The sequence below is a fragment of the Paroedura picta genome, chromosome 3 (genome assembly GCF_049243985.1).
Source record: "Paroedura picta isolate Pp20150507F chromosome 3, Ppicta_v3.0, whole genome shotgun sequence".
NCBI lineage: Eukaryota > Metazoa > Chordata > Lepidosauria > Squamata > Gekkonidae > Paroedura > Paroedura picta.
In genome coordinates, this window is record NC_135371.1 from 158,325,945 (window position 1) to 158,347,564 (window position 21,620).

The window sequence follows — 21,620 nt, forward strand, 5'->3', positions numbered from 1 at the left end:
GCGACCGATTTCAAACGCGCCTCCGCTCCTCCGAGCTCCATCTCGCCCTGCCTGCTTTTCCCCACGGAGCCCCGAGCGCCAGCGGGCGAGCTCGGAGCTCTCCTCTCCGGCGGGAGCCAAGCGGCCACTGCCTCCCATTAGGCCCGCCCCCTCCGAAGAGGCGTGGCCGCCGCTCCTCTCCCCTCCCCTCCGGCGGCTGGAATGTTTGTTAGGTAAACACCGCATAGTAGAGTTCCTGGCCCCGCCCACTCCCCTCGCGCCGGGCCAATGGGGAGGCCGGAGCGGTTTCAAGGCCGCTCTCCGCGCCGCGCGCCCCTGGACGGCTGGCAACAAAATAACAAAAGCTTTCGAACGTTGCAACACTTCCCGGGGCGCCCCCGCCTCCCTCCCTCCCTCCCCGGGGCTCCTCCAGGGCGCGCGGGAGCGGCCGCGGTCTCCGGACGCCGGGAGCTGTCAGGCCGTCGCCAGGTGCAGCGGAGGGAGCCGCGGCCGGTTGTTTATCCGGAGGAAGGAGGAGGAGGAGGAAGCGGGGAGACTGGAAACCGCCTGTGTCCCATTTCCTCTCCCTCTCCGTGCGTGTGTATGTGTGGGCGCGAGTGAGTGAGTGAGTGTATGGTTCTCCCCCCCCCTTTTGCTCCAGCCCTGGATTCTCCATGTTGGACCCGATCTGAGGAGCATCCGCGTTGCTGCCTTTGGCCGCCGCTCACGCCGGGGCTCTGCGATCGCCGGGAGGCGCGGGCGGCACCCTCCCTCCCCACCCACCCACCCCCGCTTCCCCCCACGGCGCCGCTTCTCCTCCCCCACCCCGTTCCTCCTCCTCTCCTCCTCCTCCTCCTCCCTGGACATTTCCCTCCTCTCCCCCCCTCCGCCTCCTCCTCCTCCTCCTGCCCGCAGCCAAAGGATCCCCAGGGTCTGTGGGATTGTTAGATGGAAAGCCGGTCTATCATCACCCAAGTGCAGAGGGACGAAGCCCTGGTGCTTTCGAAGCAAGGTAAGGGGCTGCGGCGGGGGAAGTTGGGAAAGTTTGCTCGGGGTGCTGCGCCTTGGCCGGCAGCGGGGGCGGCCGAAGGGCCAGGGTGGCTGGCGGGGGGGGGGGGTGTCCGCGTGGGAGTCGTTCCTCGCGTGGCTCTCCCGCCTCTGGGGGATCGAAGACCTCGAGCGGGGGCCCCGATCCCTGGAAACCTGCCGCTGCCTCCAGCGCTATCAGCCTCGCCCGGAGACGGCTCGCTTGGCCCGCTTGTCATGCCGCTTAGGGACCGCGGGGGAGAGGAGGGGAGGGGGGGCGGCAGGCAGCGAGGTCGGGGCTCCACATTCGGTCACCCCGGTAGATCTCCAATAAACAGGACCCCGACGGGGAGCGGGGAGTTGAAGCCCGGTTCCTCGGGCGCCTCCCTCCGCCTCCCTCCTGGGGTGGGCTTGTTTTTGTCGCTCTCGCTCGCCCCTCGCGTTTCTCCCCCCCCCTCTCCGCCTCGCGAGGCTGGGATTTGGGGGCGATTTTGGTAAACATGTCCCTGCCGTGGTCAGCCAGGAGCCCGCCCGCCCGCCCGCGGTTGTTTTTCACGCGACCTCTCCGGTTGTCCCTTTCGCTTTTTGCGTGGGGTGTGTGTGTGTGTGTGTTTTTGCGCGTGCGTAACGCACCGCGCAACACACACTCGCACACGTTTTGCTGGCCAGCACGTCTGAGTGTGCCGAGGTTTTCCCCTCCCGCCCTCTCGCTTTTCCGAAATCTGAAATGTCGGCGGGAGACCGGGACCCCCGCCCTCCGCTCTGCATCTGAAAGGGACGCTTTAAAATATAACAACATATAATAATAAGAAAGAATAAAGAGCGGATTCTCAGGTGTCGAAGGTGAAAGTGGCCCTTTTATCTAAAGCGCCTTCTTCTCTCCCCCCCCTGTCGACGCTCCGGATCGCCTAATGGGCGCGCATCTGGCGGACGGTGCGGAACGTCAAGGAAATGGGTCTATTTTATTTTTATTTTATTATTTTGCAAAGAGTGACTTATTAGGGCAATCCGTTCAGCTTGATGTTTGCCCTTCAGGGATGGCCCACGCCTTGCCGAGTCCCTTCAACCTTCCTGGGGCTTGTTGCTCTTAAAGAAAATAATAATAAATAAAAGCTTCCTCCAAACAGGAATCACTGCTGCTTGTTATCACTCCACAGTTCGCGTTGGATAATGCACTTTGGATGTGCTTTTGCAGCTGTCCTGTGCGGAACAGGAAAATCTGCCTCTAAAGTGCATTATTATTATTATTATATTACTGATTTATTTACAAACGGCACCTCCCTGCGAGGCTCCGGGCAGTGGACAGCATGTGCGGAATGAGAATTGGTGCCCAGCGCCTTCCCTCCCCCACCCTGTCCTATATTCATGCCCATGTTGATTCAGCTGATGTTTGCTAACCAGCCTTTTCCTCCTCGCCATTGGCTGGCGGCTCCCCTCCCCTTTGGGTGTTTGGGGAAAGGGGTCTGTAGACCCCAGTCGCCTTGCAGATTGCTGAGCCCCCTATTGATGCTAGGCAGCCGGATTCTAAGCATATCCCATTGACTTCTATGGCATTTGTGTGTGTGTGTGCCCTCAAATCCCAACAGACTTATAGGGACCTTGTAGTATTTTCAAAGCAAGAGCTGGGCAGAGGTAGCTTGCCGTTGCCCAACATCTGCATAAGGACCCTGGTACGCCTTTCTGGTCTCCCATCCAAATACTAACTCTGTTTAGCCTCCTAGATTGCCTGAGCCTCGGCCACCCATGTCAGGAGTGGGTGGCATTTACTTTCCAGTAATCCCAAAAGAACGAGTTGCATTACTCTCTTGTAGTGAAGCTAAGCAGGAGGAGCAGTTTCTTTCCTGTGTCAGTTGCATTGTATCTGATGAAGGGAGCTCTGACTCACCAGTGTTTATGCTGGAATAAATTCTGCTGGTCTGTACCGGGCGGTTGCTCTCCTGTTTTATTTCCAAGTGGGTCTGTTAAAATGGCATTGCAGCTGGATTCTTTGAAGAATGAGGTGTGCTGAGACCGATTTGTCCCAAGGACTGGGCTGGACATTTTCTTTGAAAATTGGAATGGATCTGCTTGCAAGTTAATGGAGAACCTCTCTCTTTTTCTTAATGGGATTTTTAAAATTAAGTCTCTCACATAAACAGCTGCTGCCAGACCAAACCTGCCAGCCGGCCCCTCTGGTCTTGGAAATCGGACTAATGCATGCGTGCGTGCGTGTGCACACATACACATTTTTCCGAAAAGCGATTGCGAAACCCAATCACCTCTATCAATGTCAGGGGTTTCAAGAAGTTGTCAAAGAGCAAAAATCAACAGAGGGTTTTTAAGAGAGGATAATTTAATCGACGCAAGATATTGCCTCCATAAGTGCGTCCTGGCCCTCTGAATTGAGGGGCTCCCCTTACAGTTCCAAAGCCTTGTTATGCTCTCTTGGGTTTTAATGCTCTTTTCTTTGCCACTTGAGAGATTAACATTCCTCTTGAGTGAGTGATTCCATGCACCACCTGTTCAGAGAAGTGAAAGTAGTTGGAGGCTTGTGACAATCCTAGGTGCGTTTCCTCCCGAGTATGTCCCATGAGGACAAGGCGTGTGCTGGATCTGCCCGCAGGGGAGGCAGAAGTAACCTGTTGTTGCAGATTGTCTGCTTCGTGTAGCGTTTGGGCCTCTTAACTTTAAAAATTGTTAGGTGTCTGTCTTTGTGGTTCTTGTTTTATGTGTCCGTTCCTTTCCCCTTTTTGTCAGTTTTTTTTGTCTCTTAGTGTATTCTAAAAGGGTTTGGGGTGTGTGTGTTTTTTTGTTGGCTCTGGCAGCTTTTCCAGGCACCATATTACTGTGTTTCCTTTTCAGAAAATGGCGGGTTTTTTTTTTCATGGCATTTATCCAGAAGAGTACTGACTCTGATATGGATTCCTCTTGCAGAGAAAAAAAAAACAACAAGAGGCCAAACCGTGTTGTGATTGGTTTAATTTTTATCCCGCCTCTCTTCCAAATGTTTCCCGCCTCCCTTCCAAATGTTTAAGGGACAGCACCCCCCCCCTTCCTTTGCACCCTCACAATAACCCTATGAGGTAGGTTTGGCTGAGAGTATATGTGTGGGACTGACCCAAGCTGCTTCCATGACTGAGCAGAGATTTGAACCTGGGCCTCCCAGATGCATGCCTGTCGCCAACTTCCAGTCTGCTCTTAAGGTTACCGGGTAGAACTAATAAGCACAATGAAGAGTCATTCGCATGCTGGGTTTGCTGTTCCTCATCTGGTCAAGGCATTTGAAGGAAGGCTGTTGCAAGCTCCTCGAGGGGCGCTGGTGTTCCTCGACATTTGTCTCCCTGTGTGTTCAGTCTCTGTGGGTGGCGAGGCAGAGAAAAATGTGAGTAACTTTCCCCAGCTTGATCAGCCAACAGAAAAGGGGATTTTGAGTGGTTTCTTTGTAACCCCTTGTGTGGATTTTTGGGCTCCTCACCAGTATTACAGGGACCGGGGGCTTCTCTTCCCACCCCACCCGCAGTGTTTTCCTTTCTAGATCCATGCTTTGTCAAAGATACAACAGAGCCTAAGTTTGGGCTGGGCATTTACTATGTCAAGAAATGCTACGGCTGAGAACGTTCAAGTGTTACATTGGATTAGTCCACAACAGCTCAAGAAGCGGGAGAGTGGAATTGTCAACAGGTCGGCTCCTTAAGCTGTTTGCAAAAACCGACTAGTTAAATGTTGCAATTCGCCCTCAAACCGTCCTCTGGAAAAGAATTGTGCCTCTTGGGTTTGGGGTCTACTTTCATCCCAAACTGAATTCCCCCATGTAGCTAGGGGGTTAAAAATGTCAACATTTGTCTGTTTGTTTGTGGTTGTCAGGCTGTGGTCCCTTCAGAGTACTTAAAAAAAGGGCTTCCTGAACCACTGTTTTCTTCATGAGAGAGGGAAAAATACTCCAATGGGATATTTTAGAACCCCATGGTGCTAAACAACACCCCTGTGGCAAAAAATGCAAAGGGGTTTATTTTCTACCCAGGTGCCTTGAATACACTGTTTTTATTTTTACAGAAAGTAAATTCTAAGTGGAAAGTGGTTATACTTTGGGGATACTGTTTCTTACGCTACAGATGAATGTCTTAAGGGGAAAAGGTTCTAGCATCGTTGCACCCTGCCTCCCCAAAGAAGGACAGTTTGGTAGATAGCTTATTCATCCCAAAGGTATTGTCAGGGTTAAAGAAAATTATAATGTGTTCCCTATTTGACTGTATTTAAATGAGTTGCTTCCTAGGGTGTCTGTTTTGCTGTTGCGGCTGGCTTTCGTTTATGGTGGGCAGCCTGTAGGAAAAGGTCTGGTACAGGGGTAGTCAAACTGCGGCCTTCCAGATGTCCATGGACTACAATTCCCAGGAGCCCCTGCCAGCTTTTGCTGGCAGGGGCTCCTGGGAATTGTAGTCCATGGACATCTGGACGGCCGCAGACTGTCAGGTCGGCCCCTAATTGCTTGAAGGCTAAGTGGCAAGCTGGGCTCAGATCTACCCCCCTGCATGGTGGCATTCTTGGCCTTCACGGAACGGTTGTCCACGTTTTTCAGTGGTAATAGGAGGTCCGTCAGCAATATTTAACCTGTCGATGGCCTGTTCTGTATTGAAAAGGATTCCAAGGAGATGTGCAAGGATGTTAAGCTGATGGGTGATGGAACGGCTAGAAGAGAGCCTCTGTGGTGTAGTGGTTAGGGAGTATAAAAATGTTGGGAGTATAAAAAATGGAGGGGGGAGGGAGTGATGCACATTGCTTTGTGAAGAAAGTCTGAGGATGAATGAGATAAGAGTTGGTGATGTTTGTCCTCAAGGGGGAAACGGTAGAGGAAGGGCTGTTATTAACAAGTATGTTAAAAGGGAAGTTCAAGAAAACAAAGGAGGAGGATTGTTCGTGGGTGTTGTCCAGAGTTGTGGAACCTCCCTTCCTTTACAGTCCTGGCAAAGTCCAGGACGCCTTCTGGAAAGGCTGCAGTGCCTTCCTTGGAGCATTCTTCTACCACACCAATTCTCCGTTGTACATTCATAGGTACTGTGAGTACAAAGGTGTTGGAGGATTTGTAGTGACAATGGAGTTTCCACGTGGGATTTTCCACCTGACTTTCCTTAGTCATTCCTTCTCTCCCATGCCATCAGAGCATTTTTGGCCCCATCCCCCCCAAAAAAAGAGAGTTGCTCTATATAATATTCTGCTAGAGTAGGCATTCTCAACCAGGGTTTCACGAAACCATGAGGTTTCCTGACAACCCTGGAATTATTTCCTGAAAGGGTGGGAGTCAAATATATATTTTTTAAATTGTTAAACAGTCATTAGGTGATATGACCATATATGGTCATGTCGACTCCCCTCCCCTCCCAAAATGGCCAATGATGGGCCGGGAGGGAGTGGGAAGGGGAAGGGCCCCAGGTGGGTGTGTATACAGCTATGCTTCCCAATCATATTCTGCACAATTATGCCACTTCTAGGATTTCCCAAAGCCTGAAGACTGTTTCAGGGGTTTCTCAATGGTAAAAAAGTTAAGAAAGGCTGGCCCAGAGAAATAGCAGTGCCATTTGTTAAAAATAAAAACAAAAAAAAAGTCCTCTGGTAGGATAAATATAGCCAACTAGTTAGTAATTTAATTTCTGTTCCATCTTTCTCCCCAATGGGGATCCAAAGTGGCTGGGATGGTGTCCACGAGGGGACATGGCAGTAAAATGGTGCCAGAATAAGTGAAAAATATTCTGCACTTTCCCATCCACACAGTAGGAAAACCCACTTTGACCATAATCATTTCAGAATGGCCACTGCAAAATGAGAAGAGCTCGAAAGTACAGGAGACGGCTACAGCATTAGAGGGAAAGTACAGGAGAGGGCTACAGTCCCCCCTCCCCCCCCCAAAAAAAGACTGGTCCATTTTGGGAGCCAATGCAGAGCAAAACGATCATGTGGAAGCATCCCTGGGTGAACTGGATTAAAATAAAAGGGATCAAACGGAGTGGGTTGTTGTTTGTTTAAAAAATTCTTTGTGGTCTACACCATTTTTATTGTCTCTCAAAGTGGGCAACTCCCTTGAGTTTTGGGAAGAGGCTGAAGAGAATCAGAACTAAAATGAATAAGTAATGCTATAGACAAGACACGTTCCTGGAAGGCAGCTTTTAGCCTCTACCGCCAAGAAAGACCTAGGCCGATTCAATAATGTACAAGCTTAAGATCAGGGGTAGTCAAACTGCGGCCCTCTAGATGTCCATGGAGGGCCGCAGTTTGACTACCCCTGCGTTCGCTGGCATGGGCTCATGGGAATTGTAGTACATTTACATCTGGAGTTTGACTACCCCTGCTTAAGACCATGGAATCCCAGACACGTTGAAGTACACCTGGAGCAGTAGCCTCATTAAGCTGTAGAAGCAAAACCAGCAAGGAGTTTGATGGTTCTCTAAAGACTGACAGCTGTATTGTGACAAAAGATGATGCCTTAGTAAATCAGTCTTTAAGGAGTCACCAGATGTTTCGTTTCTTTTGTGTGGATGGGGGAGGAGAAGATGAATAGAGTGAGCACATTCACTAAACTGTAGCTGTAAAATAAACTTGATTCTGATTGTTTATGTGGCTCAAGATAATCCCAGAATCCCTTGTCATTTAAGAAACCTTGGCTAAAGTAGATATGCACACACACACACACCCCGGATCCTTCCAGCACCCCCAGGGGTGCATACCATCCACTTTGGGAACCCCTGACCTCATTGGATCTCCAATAAAAGGCTCAGACTTAAATGGTTCAGGCTAGGCCGATCTCTTCAGATCTTGGAAGCTAAGCAGTGTTAGTTTTTGGATGGGAGCCCACCAGGGAAAACAAGGGTTGCTATGCAGAGGCAGGCAATGGCAGACCCCCTCTGAATATGTCTTGTCTTGGAGGGGTTGCCATAAATCTGGAAGGGGCACTCAAAAAACAGCAACAACAAGCAGCAGCATGAGCTGAAATAATTTGAAGCTGTGCAACATTTCCTTTTCTGTTTAGTATTGTGAAGGCAGCAGCCCTAAACGGACTTGACGAGGGAGTAAAATCCGGTGGAATTTATTTCCAAATTAGGGTGTGCGATGCATGCTTTGTTTTCAAGGTAGAATTAAAAAAGACAGATTTCTGTGTGCTCAGAGGCTTAGCGGGAGCAGCAGGTTACCGGAATGGGGTCTCTTCAGCATAGCACAGCATGTTCAGGCTGCCACCAACGTGCTGTTTCTCGAGAGTAAGTCCAGTTGAAGTCTATGGGTCTTCGGAGTAGATGCCACAATACTGCCAGCAAAAGAGCAGAGAGCTTGAAATGTTAGCACCAACACCTTTAAGGATCACTGTTTAGGGAACTGCCTAGTCCGCCTACCCAAGGGTTCCCTTCACAGGTTTTACTCCCTGATTTCTGTACCCATTTCATTCGAGATTATATCTTTAATCTGTGTAAAGCCAAGGCCTGTGGTAGAGTGGGCAAGCTGGGCACTGAAGCAGAGATCTGCCTTGAGTTGAGGAGTGGCTTTTTGCTGCTGTTTGCATCGCACCATTTCATTTGAGTAGACGTAATAGGATCCTTGGTACTGGAGTTCCGCAGTTTTCTAGGGAGATTGTGGAACTGGAGCTTCCGATCCTTTTATTTAAGAAACACGCAGCAAAGATTTACCATTTCGAGGAACATCGGAATGCAAAGAGAGCCACGTCCACACATGAGAATTCATCCTGCCACTTAACGTTGGAGGCAGAAGTTTCTGCTTGCATTGTTCAGTGACGCTGGTCATTTAGAAGCTGTTGTTGGTGGGGTGTGTGGATTTGGAGGCTCTTCTCCAAAGCAGCTGTTTTTAGTAAGAGGAGGAGTAGGCTTGGCAGAGAAAGGCAGGGGAGCAAATCAAAGAGCTGGCATAGATCTTCCAATATTCAGGACCCCCCCCCCACAAACACATACAGACATTCTTCAAAGGTAGCAGCATTTTCCCAGGGAAAATGTCTGCTGATTGGACCTGTGGTAGAGCAGCCTGTGTTTGGGGTCTGAGATTTTTCTGAATATTCTCAGCTCTCTCTTGTTCTTGTGGGCTGAATTCAGTGGGCCTCAAACAGAGAGATGGAATGTATGTTGTCCAGGTTGCAGGCCACCCTACGGCTGAATTCAGACTTTACTACTTTAATTCTTACAGGAATGTTTGGAATGATTCTTCCCCCTCCTCTGTTTGTTCAAAACATGCCCGTATACCTTTAAAGAGACAGCTGCATATCTTGAAGCAGGCCTCTTAAACAAGCAAGGACAACAGCGTTGCATGGAGTTATGCTTCATGTGAAGCAGTGTTTGCACATGCATTGTTGGCTCAGTTCCGACCACCTTTCTTTGTAAGGAAGAAGCACCCTCCCCCCGTCATGCATAGTTTTGGTTATTCTTCTGAATGTGGATCCATGACTGCTGTGTAGTCTTTAAAGGGTTAAGGCCACCATTCTCCCCTTCCCCATGTACCACTGACATGGTAAAAATATGTAAGGCTGGCATGTTAATATTCACCTGCTGCTCCATATCTCCATTTGAGAAATGTAGGGTTATGTGGACTTTCCAAATGAGCAGGAGGTGTGGGATTTGTTGATGTTGCTGCTGTTGTATGCAAAATGTTATGTTCACAAAATACTAGCTTCTGGACCACCAGTGTTTTTAACAATATAAACATAAGGAGGGAGGGTTTTTCTGCAAATGGAAGGTTGGCTTTTCTTAACCTTCTAAAGCAGGGGTAGTCAACCTGTGGTCCTCCAGATGTTCATGGACTACAATTCCCATGGGCCCCGCCAGTGTTTGCTTACAGGGGGACATGGGAATTGTAGTCCATGAACATCTGGAGGACCACAGGTTGACTACCCCTGTTCTAAAGGAAGGAGAAGAAGGAGAAGAAGAGTTGGTTCTTATATGCCACTTTTCCCTACCCGAAGGAGGCTCAAAGCGGCTTACAGTCGCCTTCCCATTCCTCTCCCCACAACAGACACCCTGTGAGGTGGGTGAGGCTGAGAGAGCGCTGATATCACTGCTCGGTCAGAACAGTCTTATCAGTGCCGTGGCGAGCCGTGGAAGATGGGAGCCATGCTGTCAGGTAAATATGGAATGACTTAAGATGTTAATGGGGAATCCCTCTAAGAGGTAGCCTTTTGCTTTCTTTAAAGAGACCCATGAACACTACTAGGAACATACAGAATCATTCCTCACTTTCAACAAAAGAAACATGATCAAAAGCATTTTTTTAAAATTTAAACTAACAAAAACAGCGCTGGAAGAAGTTGTGGGAAATTGTATTTTGGCTCAGCAGTGACATCACGGGTATTATCCAGTAGGTGTCCATGAGAGTTAATTGCAAAGGAAGATTACAGCTGACTTTCTCCCTTGCTACTAGTGTGTGTGTGGGGGGGGAGAGGAATGGCATTTTGTTATGCAATGCAACATTATGGTTTGAGTGTGTGCAAATTCCCCACCTAAGAAGCACACCCTAGGGAAGAGGTCTCCTTGAGATCAAAAGGTTAATTGATCTGTGGAAAGTCTAGTTTTCTATATAAACCATTAAGACTAGAGGGGGGAGGAGAAGGTGTTCAAAGTTTAAGCTCCTACTGAATGCAGGTCTGAGAAAATACTCCAATTATGCATGTCAATATTAGATTGTTTGGTGCTTAATATGTATCTAAAATTTATTAAGTCTCAGGTTTAATATTGGTGGGCAAGAGGTGTCTGCTTGTATAAAATTGTCCTTTAGAATATTTCTCTAGTGCTTTTACTCAATGGAGGTATTTGATGCTGACTGTTTATACATTTTTTTACCTCTTTGGGGAGCCTCCCTCCCAATGTAATGAAATAGCTGAATGCCTTGGGTGATGGTAATAGTCATGTAATAGTTTTTCTATTAGGTTTTGGAGTGACATGGCTAGCTTCACTCAGGGCCAGGAAGGTCAATAGACAAGAAGGGTGAGGTCTACAGAGTAGGGCATCCAGATTCTAGGATGAGATTTACAGTGCAACCCTAATGAGAATTAGAAGCCCAGCTACCCAAAAGATATTGGGGAGAGATGATTAACACTGCTGCCTACGTGCACAGCTAGTTACCCATCAAAGGTGCATGAAAAATGCCATATGGACAAATCCAATATGAAGCATTTGAGGGTGTTTGGGTAAAAAACCTACACCTTCAAAGAGAAATGAAACAAAATGGACTTGAGAATTCAGGAAGGCATTTTTGTAAGATATGTCTTAGGATGTAAAGGATACAGGATCCTTAATCCAAGAAATGAAACTGTAAAAAATTGCATCACAGTCTACATGGATGAAAAACCAAAACCTACAATCACAGAAAAGGCAAATCTCAAAGCATCCACACCTATGAAAGATAAGCAGCCAGAAGCCATGCAACAGAGCACTGTGGACTTTGCAGATGAAGCACCTGCCGAAGCCCAAGAACCAGAAAAGGATGCAGAAGCTGAGGCCAGAAGATCAACAAAGAGTGAACAAGGAAGTACCATTGAGAAAGTGCTCTTGTTTACCTGAAACAGTCTGTGGCAAAACCTTCCACATGGGAAGACTTAGAGAAGATTCCTAACAACCAGCCAAAAGGGTGGAGAAAGACTGCAGAATAGGAAATTGGAGCTCCGAAATTGGGCATCCACAGACCTGCTTCCACCTAAGAGAGCAGTAGGATGCCGTTGGGTTTTTGAAGAAGAGTCCCAGAAGACTTTATAGGGAAAGACTAACTTCAAGGACTGTTCACACTAGATCTTGTGAAGAAGCATTGGAATAGGCAAGATCTGTAGTCTGCATAACTGAGCAGAATATAAAGGGTGTCCTGCAGGGGGGCATTGGAGGAGATAGGGTAGGAACTTCCAGATGATTTTCAAATTATTTCCTCCAAAGGCTCAACGGACTTTTTGCTTTTTCAAGCACACTTCTTCCCTGCTTGAAGACGTACTACATACAACAGCTAACTAGGTAGTTGGGTCTCTTCTCTCCCCTTTCTACCTAGTAGTTTCTCTTCTGAATAATTTTTTTTTTATTCTTTAAGCAGCCTGGTACTTCGTTCTCTTCTTATTCAAACTCTTCCAACAAGGGGTTGAAAACTGCACCTGGTGGCCTGGAATATCTCAGATAGATCAAGAGGGCAGGTAGTTGTTTACTGGAAACGATGGAAAGGTACACTACATAGGTTTAAGCACACTTGGATAGTTTGTGTTTTAGGAGTGGCAGAACAGGTTACGGTCCGGTCTTCAATTGAAACCAAGCAAAGCTGAAAAGTTTCATTTCCGATGCTGGACTTTTAGGCATATTAGCAGCATCAAAGAGTTAGGGTCTCTTTCCAAATCTCTTAAGGGACCTAAGGATTAGATTAGAGCAGAATGGTGGAGTCAGCCTCACAATAAATCCCCTGGCTTTCCTTCAAGAACACAGTGAAGATCCTTGTGCTGAGGTGGCAGCAGCTGCCAGAGCAACATTTTAAAAAATATACAGAGCCAATCAGAAGCCTTGCTGGGCAAAGGCCTATTTGGCTACATCTGTTTCCTAAAAACACTTGGTAGGCATCAGGAGAGCTGTTGGCAGACACCGCAGGGTGGGTGAGTGGAACTCTGTTGCCCCGCCCAGAATTTTGATATATACTGTCCCCGCTTTTCACATGTCCCCGCTCCCCCCCAAATGTCTTCGAATCCTCAGAGAGATCGACCTGCCTTGCTAGCGAAGGCTCAAATATAGGACAATTTGGAAGCCACCAGAAGGTTTCCAAGGGCGGAAGGGTTCCTGCCAACAGAACGGGCTTTCTCACCTAATCCCCCCCACCTGTTGCAGTCCAGATGCTCTCTCCTCTTCTCTATGCAGAAATACTCAAGTAGAGTGAAGCTGTTTTGTCTTTCTTCTGTACAAAAGGCTCTGTAGTTTTCAAGATGCGGCACCGTGCTGTCCCTTTGGCAGAGACTTGGGGCTGCTGTGGGGGTTCCTTCCAGGAATTTCAGAAATGGGCAGGTCTCCCGCCCTTGTCTCTCCAAATACCTTTTGTTGTTGTTATCCCTGCTGACATTTGCCCAGTGCCACTCTTCCTCTTCCTTCCTTTGGAGAAGCCATCTTTGACATAACAACACACAGATGTGAACGTGAACATTACCAGCAAATATTTCAGGAAGGGACCTCGAGGACTCACAACTACCTGCCCACCCACAGTGACCCCAATTACATGCCCAAGTGATCCCTCCACCAAAAATCTCCAGAAGATTGGCCTGGAGGAAATTCACCTGCCATCCCACAGTGGCGATCAGCAATTCCCTGTGTATGCAAAGAAGGGCCACAAGAGACAAACACTGGCACATCCCTTCCTGCCCACCCACTCACAACCTGCCTAAGTTCATAAAATCAGTATTTCTGTCAGATGACTATCTAGACTCTGCTTAAAAACTTCCAAAGAAGGATAACCCACAACCTCCTGAGGAAGCCAGTTCTACTGAGGAACCGCTCTGTCTGGAACTTCTTCCGGATGTTAAGCTGAATATGGTTTTGAATTAATTTCAGCCCATTGATTATAGTCCGATCCTCTGGGGCAACAGAAAACAATACTGACAATAAAAACAGAAGTGAAGTGTTGTCAGGGCTAAAGTCTTGGATTAGGACAATTTCAAAGGAATATGCCAACCTATGGAATATGCCAACCTATGGAACCTAAGGAATATGGAGGAAGGGCAGGATAAAAATCTAATAAATTTGAGGCTAGCATTCTGAGTTCTACAGTGTCTGTGTATGAAGGTGTTGTTGTGTATCTGCACTCATGGGCATTGACAGAGCAATTAATCAATTGATTCATCATTATTTTCAAAAATATTCCTGAATGTATTTAATGGTCAACATTTTACAGAAACAGGCAGGAAAATACCCTGAAAACCTAAAAATGTGATGCCGAAGCCAAAGAGCAAAAAATCCAAAGCTCATTTGAAAGTTGTTGAACAGGGCTCACGCCTACACATTTGACACTAAAGCCCAGACTCGGAATTGTTCCCCCCCTACCCATGCAGATTAATTTGTATGGTAATCTGATGGGCTTTTCACAGCCCTTCCCCCAGTCTGTTTATGAAGATCCCTTTTCCTTTTGCTTCCCTTGATTGAAATAGCGAGAACCTGTTTTTCATGAATTTGCAGCAGCAAAACAGGTCTCCGCAATTATTGCCGAAGTCTGTAGTCTCTTCTTTTCATGCCTGTTGGTTTCAGAGCCTTGGATGACAGGCAGACTAGGGCGGGAGGAGAAATGTAGAATTGCAAACTGCCACCGTTGTATGGGCTACTTGCTACTTTAGCTGTCCTCGCCTTTCCATTCACAAGAGTGCCCCCAGCATAACCTTTCTAGCTAAAGGCTCAGTCCATGGTGAACATGGCCAGAGTGCTGAGAACTAGCAAAGCCTCAACAACAAGCAGGACAAAGGACAAGCATGGTGGCAACTTTAAGACCAGCAAAGGTTTTTTTTCTCTTTCTTTCTGGGTTTAAGCTTTTGTGTGCAGGCACTGTTCTTCAGATGCATTCAAACAGACATCGCCATCCCCCGTATCTGAAGAAGCGTGCATGCACATGCACATGCACATGCACATGAAAGCTTATTCCGGGAAGTAAACTATGTTGGTCTTAGAAGTGCCACTGGACTCAAAGTCTGCTCTGTTGTTTCAGATCAGCACAGCTTGGTATCCGAATCAAATACAGACTAGTTTGTTTTTAATTTAAACATATGCACCATGCCATGAGTTCTGCGGTGACTTGACTCCAAAAAACAACCACCAGCACACAAAACTGGGTAACTTAAAGCAAAATGTGTGGAGTGTTCTCAATCACCCTGGTGCCTTGTATATTCCTTAAACTCCTAGATGTGAGATGGTTCCTTTTTAGGTCACAATTAGAAAATGTCCTGCATATTTGTTCCCCCCTATATATTTCTTAGAATAATTTGAAAGGCCTGGAATGTCCCTTTAGGCGTCAGGATCCGGTATGCTGTCCCTCTGGCTGGAACCTTAATTTGTACTCTGGTTGAACTGTGGCTTGCACAGTAGCATGTTTGTCCTGGGATGTCTCTTCCCATAATTGGATTCCCAATACCAAGAAGTCCATTCCATTGTTTTGCTGTAACCATCTTTAAAAAAAAAAAAGCTTCAGTCTATTCATTGGAGAAATTCTAATTCGATGTCTCTAAAAAAGGACTGTTTTTTACAATGTGTGTCTGCCAGATTATGCTGTTGCAGCCTCTTTAATGCACATGTGGATTTCCTCTCCCTAATTCTTGTGAAGCTTGCACAGCATTAATGGACAAGCGCGGTTTGTGGTCTGGAAGAATCCCGAGTTGAATGGGATTCTCTGATTGCCTAAGAAGTTGTTGTCAGTGTCTAAGAATCTGAATTCCATCAGGGTACGTGACGCTAGTCTACTGCAGGGAAAAACAAACTTGAGTTTGGGAGCATTTTAATGACGTGCTCTTTTTTTATTGCAGTTTAAGCTTTTGTGGACTAGACTCCATTCTCTTAGATGCCCCGAGAATTTGAAATGTGCTTTTGGCTCTTTGAAGTATGAGTCTTCTTTGAAATTCACATAATTACCCTGCTTGCGGTGGGGTTACAAAAGCCATAACTGGTCTCTTTTAATTGTCCTTAAACCCATCTCTGCTTTTGAGCCAGTATAGGACTGAATTCAGGATGTTTTCAGCTCTGTTGCTGAAATTTCTACTACCCAGGTAGACTGCTCCTGCTCTGATGATACTGGCAAAAGATCTGCCTGCTATTGAGGGGCCAGAATTTTCTGTCTCCCCGCCTGCAGGCAGCTGATACAATCTTGAAAACTGATTTAGTTAATCCATATAGAGAGAAAATTTCCAATAATGAAATGCTATTCTGCTAACCATTAAGATGGTCTTTAATGTTCAGTTCTGAGCCACTGTCCCTACAGCCAGAAATGCTCTTTACTGCACATTTAATTTCAAGCTCTCTTTTACTACCTTCTTTCTTCACATTCATGGGCGAGAACAGACGCTTTAAAAGACGAGAAAAAGGCATCACATTAAAAACACTCTGCAGAAATATCTCCCTGGATTCTTCGCCAGCCACTAAAAGCATGCTTGACTCTTTTTTTTAAAAAAAAACATTTTGCATTGCTTCTGGAATATGCCCAGGCTCTGGCTTTGGCAGACCTCCAAGTTCTCTTCCTAGGAAGCGAGTAATTGGTGTTAGGCTGAGATGGCCGAAGCAAACCTTGCCAGAGTTGGGAGGAGGATGCAGGTGGTCCAAGGAAAAACGATCACACCTTTAAAAGAAAAAAGAGAGAGAGACAGAGAGACTAGGGCCCACCTTGGTCTTGCAGGATACACATACCTGCTGCTGAATTCAGAGTTCGGTCATGGCGACCAGCATAGAATCTCTAGTGTAGCATCAGTAAGATGGGTAACAATCCTAGCCTGAAAGGCTGTTTGTTTAGTATGCAGCTGTCTGTTATTTAACAAGGTACAGCTGGGTTCTTGCTAGGCTCTGGAGTATCGCTTCTTCCCACAAGGATAGAACATTGGGATTGTAAAGACTCTGCCCCATGCCTCCGTCAAATCTGCTTTGCCTGCCTCTCTGCTGGGCTGTTACTGCCCGGGTAGTAAAAGGGGAAGGGACGCGGGATACGACATGCGTTACTGAATATAATCCATCTTGGCTTCCATCATACTTGGCTTTGAGTGCCTCTTTCCCAGCTGCAATGAAACTCACCTTGATGACCCTTGATTCTGTGGCTGGCCAATTGAGAAGAATTTTGCTTCTTGTTTACTTGATTCAGCTTCAGCTGGTGCACTGCTTGTCTGCAAGCCATTTGTGCCCAAGGAACAGCATACTCTTACAGTGTGATGCCGACCAGAGTTACTCTTTGCAAAACCAATGGGTTCGGCAAAGTTTAACTTTGCTTAGGATGCCATTGTTTATCTGCTGGTGCACAGCCTTAGCCTTCAGACTGGACACTGAAAAGACAAAACAGGTTAAAAGTAAAGGTAAAGCTATCCCCTGTGCAAGCACCAAGTCATGTCTGACCCTTGGGGTGACGCCCTCCAGCGTTTTCATGGCAGACTCAATACGGGGTGGTTTGCCAGTGCCTTCCCCAGTCATTACCGTTTATCCCCAAGCAAGCTGGGTACTCATTTTACCAACCTCGGAAAGATGGAAGACTGAGTCAACCTTGAGCCGGCTGCTGGGATTGAACTCCCAGCCTCATGGGCAGAGCTTTCAGACTGCATGTCTGCTGCCTTACCACTCTGCGCCACAAGAGGCTCCAAAGGCCCTTCTTGGATCTTAGAATCCCAGGTTTTGTTTGTACTGCGCAGTACTGACTGGGCCCAGGATACCTACATTCATACTTTCCCCCATATTTCTTTATTATACAAATGTGCATCTTGCTGTTCAGCAAGAGTGTATTCCACTCTTCCTAAAAGTGCTTCAGTGGATCCATCCAGTCAAGGCAAACCAGGCTGTAGCAAGAAGCAGGGTCTACTTTGTGACGGCACCATTCCCTGTGGAATTCCCTTCTAAGGAATATTCGTCTCACTAGATCTACTGGGAAATATTCAGGTGGACAGAGTTAGCTTTTGTTTTTCCAGGAAGGCTTTTAACTTGGCATATGATAGCTATTTTTTTAAAATTGAGCAGTACTTGGATTGGCATACATGTAGATTTTGTTTCTCCTGTTTGACCCATTGCTGTATGGTGGGGCCCATACTTAATGCTTAATCTCTTCTTGGCATCTTGACTGAAAGGGCCTCCTGCAGCAGGAAAGATGTTTCTCACTTTGAGATTCGAAAGAATCATAGAATCATAGACTTGGAAGGGGCCATACAGGCCATCTAGTCCAACCCCCTGCTCAATGCAGGATCAGCCCTAAGCATCCTAAAGCAAGAGCCACCATCATCAGTCCAGATAGAAGATACTTTGACTAAGTGAGCCAAGAATCTTGATTTTTTTTAAGGCATCTTAAATCCATCTACAAATGAAACACTCGTACTATCCCTACCCAGTCCAGCAGAAATAATATGATATCCCTTCCCCATGTAATGACATGGCAGCTGCTTTGCAGGAGGAAATTCCTTTGCTGCTTTATTTTAAAATGGCGGGCAGTATTTTTGGCAAGGGAGAGCTTCGCTTGTAAGCTAGTTATGAGCAATTAAAGGGCTGGAAAAGAGTAGGGATGTGGTGGGGGTGGGGGACTCCCGCCATAGCCTGTGATGACTTTTTATAAAGCCATGGTCAAAAGCTGACCCACGTTTTTATTCCTAAGGGGGGGAAAAACCCAGAGATGCTGACTGTTCCATCTCTGTGCAGATTTCTTTTAACTATGCCCAAGTACCACACCTGACTATACATACACAGTGGTAAGTAGCACCAATTCTGTGATGAAGCCTAACTTCTTAAGAGGTTTTTGGCTGGAGCTGTTGAACATACTTCAGCATCTCATCTTCCATCTGTGGGAACAGATTGGTCCTAAAAAACAGGGATGCCAACTCCGGGTTAGGAACTTCCTTGATGTTTAGTGGTGGAACAGTCTTTAAGCAGCAGGATGCTGTAGGCTGACTGAGCAGGGGGTTGGACAAGATGGCCTGTAAGGCCTCTTCGAACTCTATGGTTCTTGGAAAGACTAGAGTTTGGGGAGGGACCTCAGTGGGGTATAATGCTATGGAGTCCACCCTCCAAAGGAGCCATTTTCTCCAGGGGGACTGATCTCTCTAGCCTGGGGTTCTATTGTAATTGTGGGAGAACCCCAGTCCCCACCTGGAAGCTCAAAATGAACGGGCCACACAACGTAGGTGAAAAATATGAAAAAACACGAGAGGCAAAATAGTGCAAGATATTTAATGCTATGCTTTTCCAGAAAAATGAACAGAGTCAAAAGTAATGATAAAACGCAGACTTAGCAAGACTCAATCAGAGTATCATTCCTGTTCCAGAATGTAAATTACAGAATTGAAGCATTATTTATCACAAGGAAATTTTCACAATTAAAATTTCACCATTGAACAGCATCTGGTATAAAACAGTTTTTAAATTAATTCTTCATCAGAACCTATTGTAGTATCAGCGTCCAAGAGTTTATTGAGAAATATCCTTCTTCCAAACATTTGAGCAATTTGGAAGGAGGATATTTCTCAGTAGACTCTTGGACGCTGCTATCGCAGTAGAACATTAACTATTTCCCCCCTGTTTTGCCTCTCACGGTTTTTCCTGTTTTTCACCCATCTGGAGGCTGGCAACTCTACCTAATAACACAGATTCCACCCCTGTTTTATTATCTTGGAAGTGCCAGGCCAAAACAAAATCTAAAGGTGGACAGATGAAATCAGGCTCACCTGGCATGAACAGATGTGTAGGAGATTAGTGTGGCTCACACATGCCTATTCTCATAAAGTGATCCGCAGCATCAAATGTTATTTTGCAGGTGTAAGTGGGCCCATGGGGACGGCACTGGCAAACCACCCCGTATTGAGTCTGCCATGAAAACGCTAGAGGGAGTCACCCCAAGGGTCAGACATGACTCGGTGCTTGCACAGGAGATACCTTTTAAATGGGCCCATCACGGAGAGACCAGTCGCTTTGCCTCATAAGCACAGGGACTTTCAGTGGCCATTCATTTACCCCTGTGGTGCCCAGTGACCCAATGCACAATTGTGTCATGAAAACAAGCAAGATATACTCACATGTATGAACCAGCTCATGTAGCCTTAAGGACTTGAAGTGCTTCACAGAAATGAGTATTCATAAAATCGTGGTCTAAAAAGACTTCACTCAGAACATCTGGATGGACATATGATTTCTAAACAAAAGGCAATTTGTCTAAGCGCTTGTCCCATAATTTCCTCAGTCTCTGATCCTATCAGCTGTCTTGAGATAAACAGAGGCAACCCTTATCTATTGGTTGCGAAAATCTTTACAAAGGAGTTTTGTGCGGTAACTATTCACAATGGGAGCATCCGTGTTATAAGAGCATCTGGCCTGCTGTACTAGACTGAATTCACTTCATGCTATGCTGACATATTTAAGCTAGGTTAGGCGTTTTTGTTTGTTGGGTTTTTTTTTTTTTTTGCATTTCCCACATCTGTAGAATGACATCTTAAGCAGCCTAGATTATTGTATATTCAAATAGCTCCATTGTTGTTGAAGGGTTGGCCATCACAATGCACTTTGATTGGCACTTCGTATTTCCAACTGAACGCAGCTATTTGGCTTTCAAGGATTGCCCGGCAAACAGGGCGAGGCCCATAGAGATGCAGGCCTAGAGAGTCCCCTTTCCTGTTTGCATTGGCACCAGATGAAAAAGGGGAACAGGAAGTGAGCACTGTGTACCTTTCTAGCCTTTTCTTAGCTCTGTGATCTTTTCCCCCCTCCCTCTTAAATATAAGATACTACATCCATCTGGGTACTGCATTTTCCACCATGTGGCCTATAGGATGTGCCAAAGAAAAAGAGCTGATATGCTAGATTTCCCAACAGCCGCCTCCCCACTGGCATTTTAAGGCTGCATGCTTCTGTTCCGAGGTATAATACGGAAAATGCATATCCATCAGGTCATACAAATTTGATAGCCATATTTTAAAGGGCACATTTAAATTAAATGCCCCCCCCCATGTCGTCTGTCGCATTTGTAGCCTGTCTTTGGCTGAGGAGGGGGGAGCCGTGTGTGCAAAACGAGAAATGTCCTTGTACTGCTGCCAGCTGTCCTTCCTTTGCTTCCTGGACAGGTGTGCAGAAATGTACCGTTTTAAGAGCAGCAGAAGCAATATCGCTTCTCTGTCAGCATGGGAACGTCTTCAGTTCTAATGAGAACACATGAAACAAAAAGAGAAACAAAGCTTGTTGCGTAAGTCTGTGTAGCAATACGGGAGATTTTTTGTGTGAAGTGTAGTTATTGATGTAAAACCGTCTTGCCCAGACTTTCAGAGGTATTTCTCTTTAAAAGGGATTCTGCCAAAATGGTAACTTTCTAAATTTAAATCCCACTTTGCTCTGCAGTGGGGATATAGACTAAGGTGACCAGATTGTTCCACTTTTGGAGGGACATCTGGGGGCACCTGGCAAATTGTACTTATGTTGCAATTAAATATATATATATATATAATGACAATACTATTTTTGTGTTCTATGCGTTCTATGAAACTTTTTTCAAAGACCAATTTTTTTAAATCAAGGACCCCCCCGGTCAATGGTGTCCCGCTTTACCAATGTTAAAATCTGGTCACCTTAATCTAGACTCACTTGCCATGTTGTCCCCATCTCCGTTCCTCAACCTGGGTCATTCCTGAATTGTTGGACAAAGAGATGTTTCTGTGAGCTGGGAAGACTCTGGAGGATTCTTCTAGGATGGCTGTAAACTTTGAGGTTCCTTTATTTGGGTACATATGTAGGAAATTGTCCTATGTGGATCTGTGAGTCCACTGAAGAAGCAAGAACTTGGCAAAGTGATGTTTCAATCAGGTTTTTTGTGAGGTCTACTGTGTGATGTTTGAAATAAGAAATTAACAGCAATTTTTTTTCTAAAGATTTTAGTATTATATTTTTGTTAAAAACAGTGGTGGCTGGAGATTCCCCAGTATGACCCCTGGCCTCCAGCTGACACAGATCAGG

General features: G+C 46.4%; 1 protein-coding gene across 3 annotated transcripts in view; it reads left to right on the top strand.

Moving 5' to 3' along the window:
* Nucleotides 1-320: 320 nt before the first annotated feature.
* CTDSP2 (CTD small phosphatase 2) overlaps nucleotides 321-21,620 on the top strand; it is a 61,423-nt gene continuing 40,123 nt past the window's right edge. For 2 of the 3 annotated variants that reach the window (XM_077328946.1, XM_077328948.1), the window contains exon 1: nucleotides 321-991. In XM_077328946.1, coding sequence (XP_077185061.1) covers nucleotides 928-991 — 64 coding nt within the window. In that variant the 5' untranslated portion in view covers nucleotides 321-927. Of the gene's footprint in view, nucleotides 992-20,736; nucleotides 20,857-21,620 lie in introns of those variants that run through there. The other variant, XM_077328947.1, reaches the window with a different exon arrangement.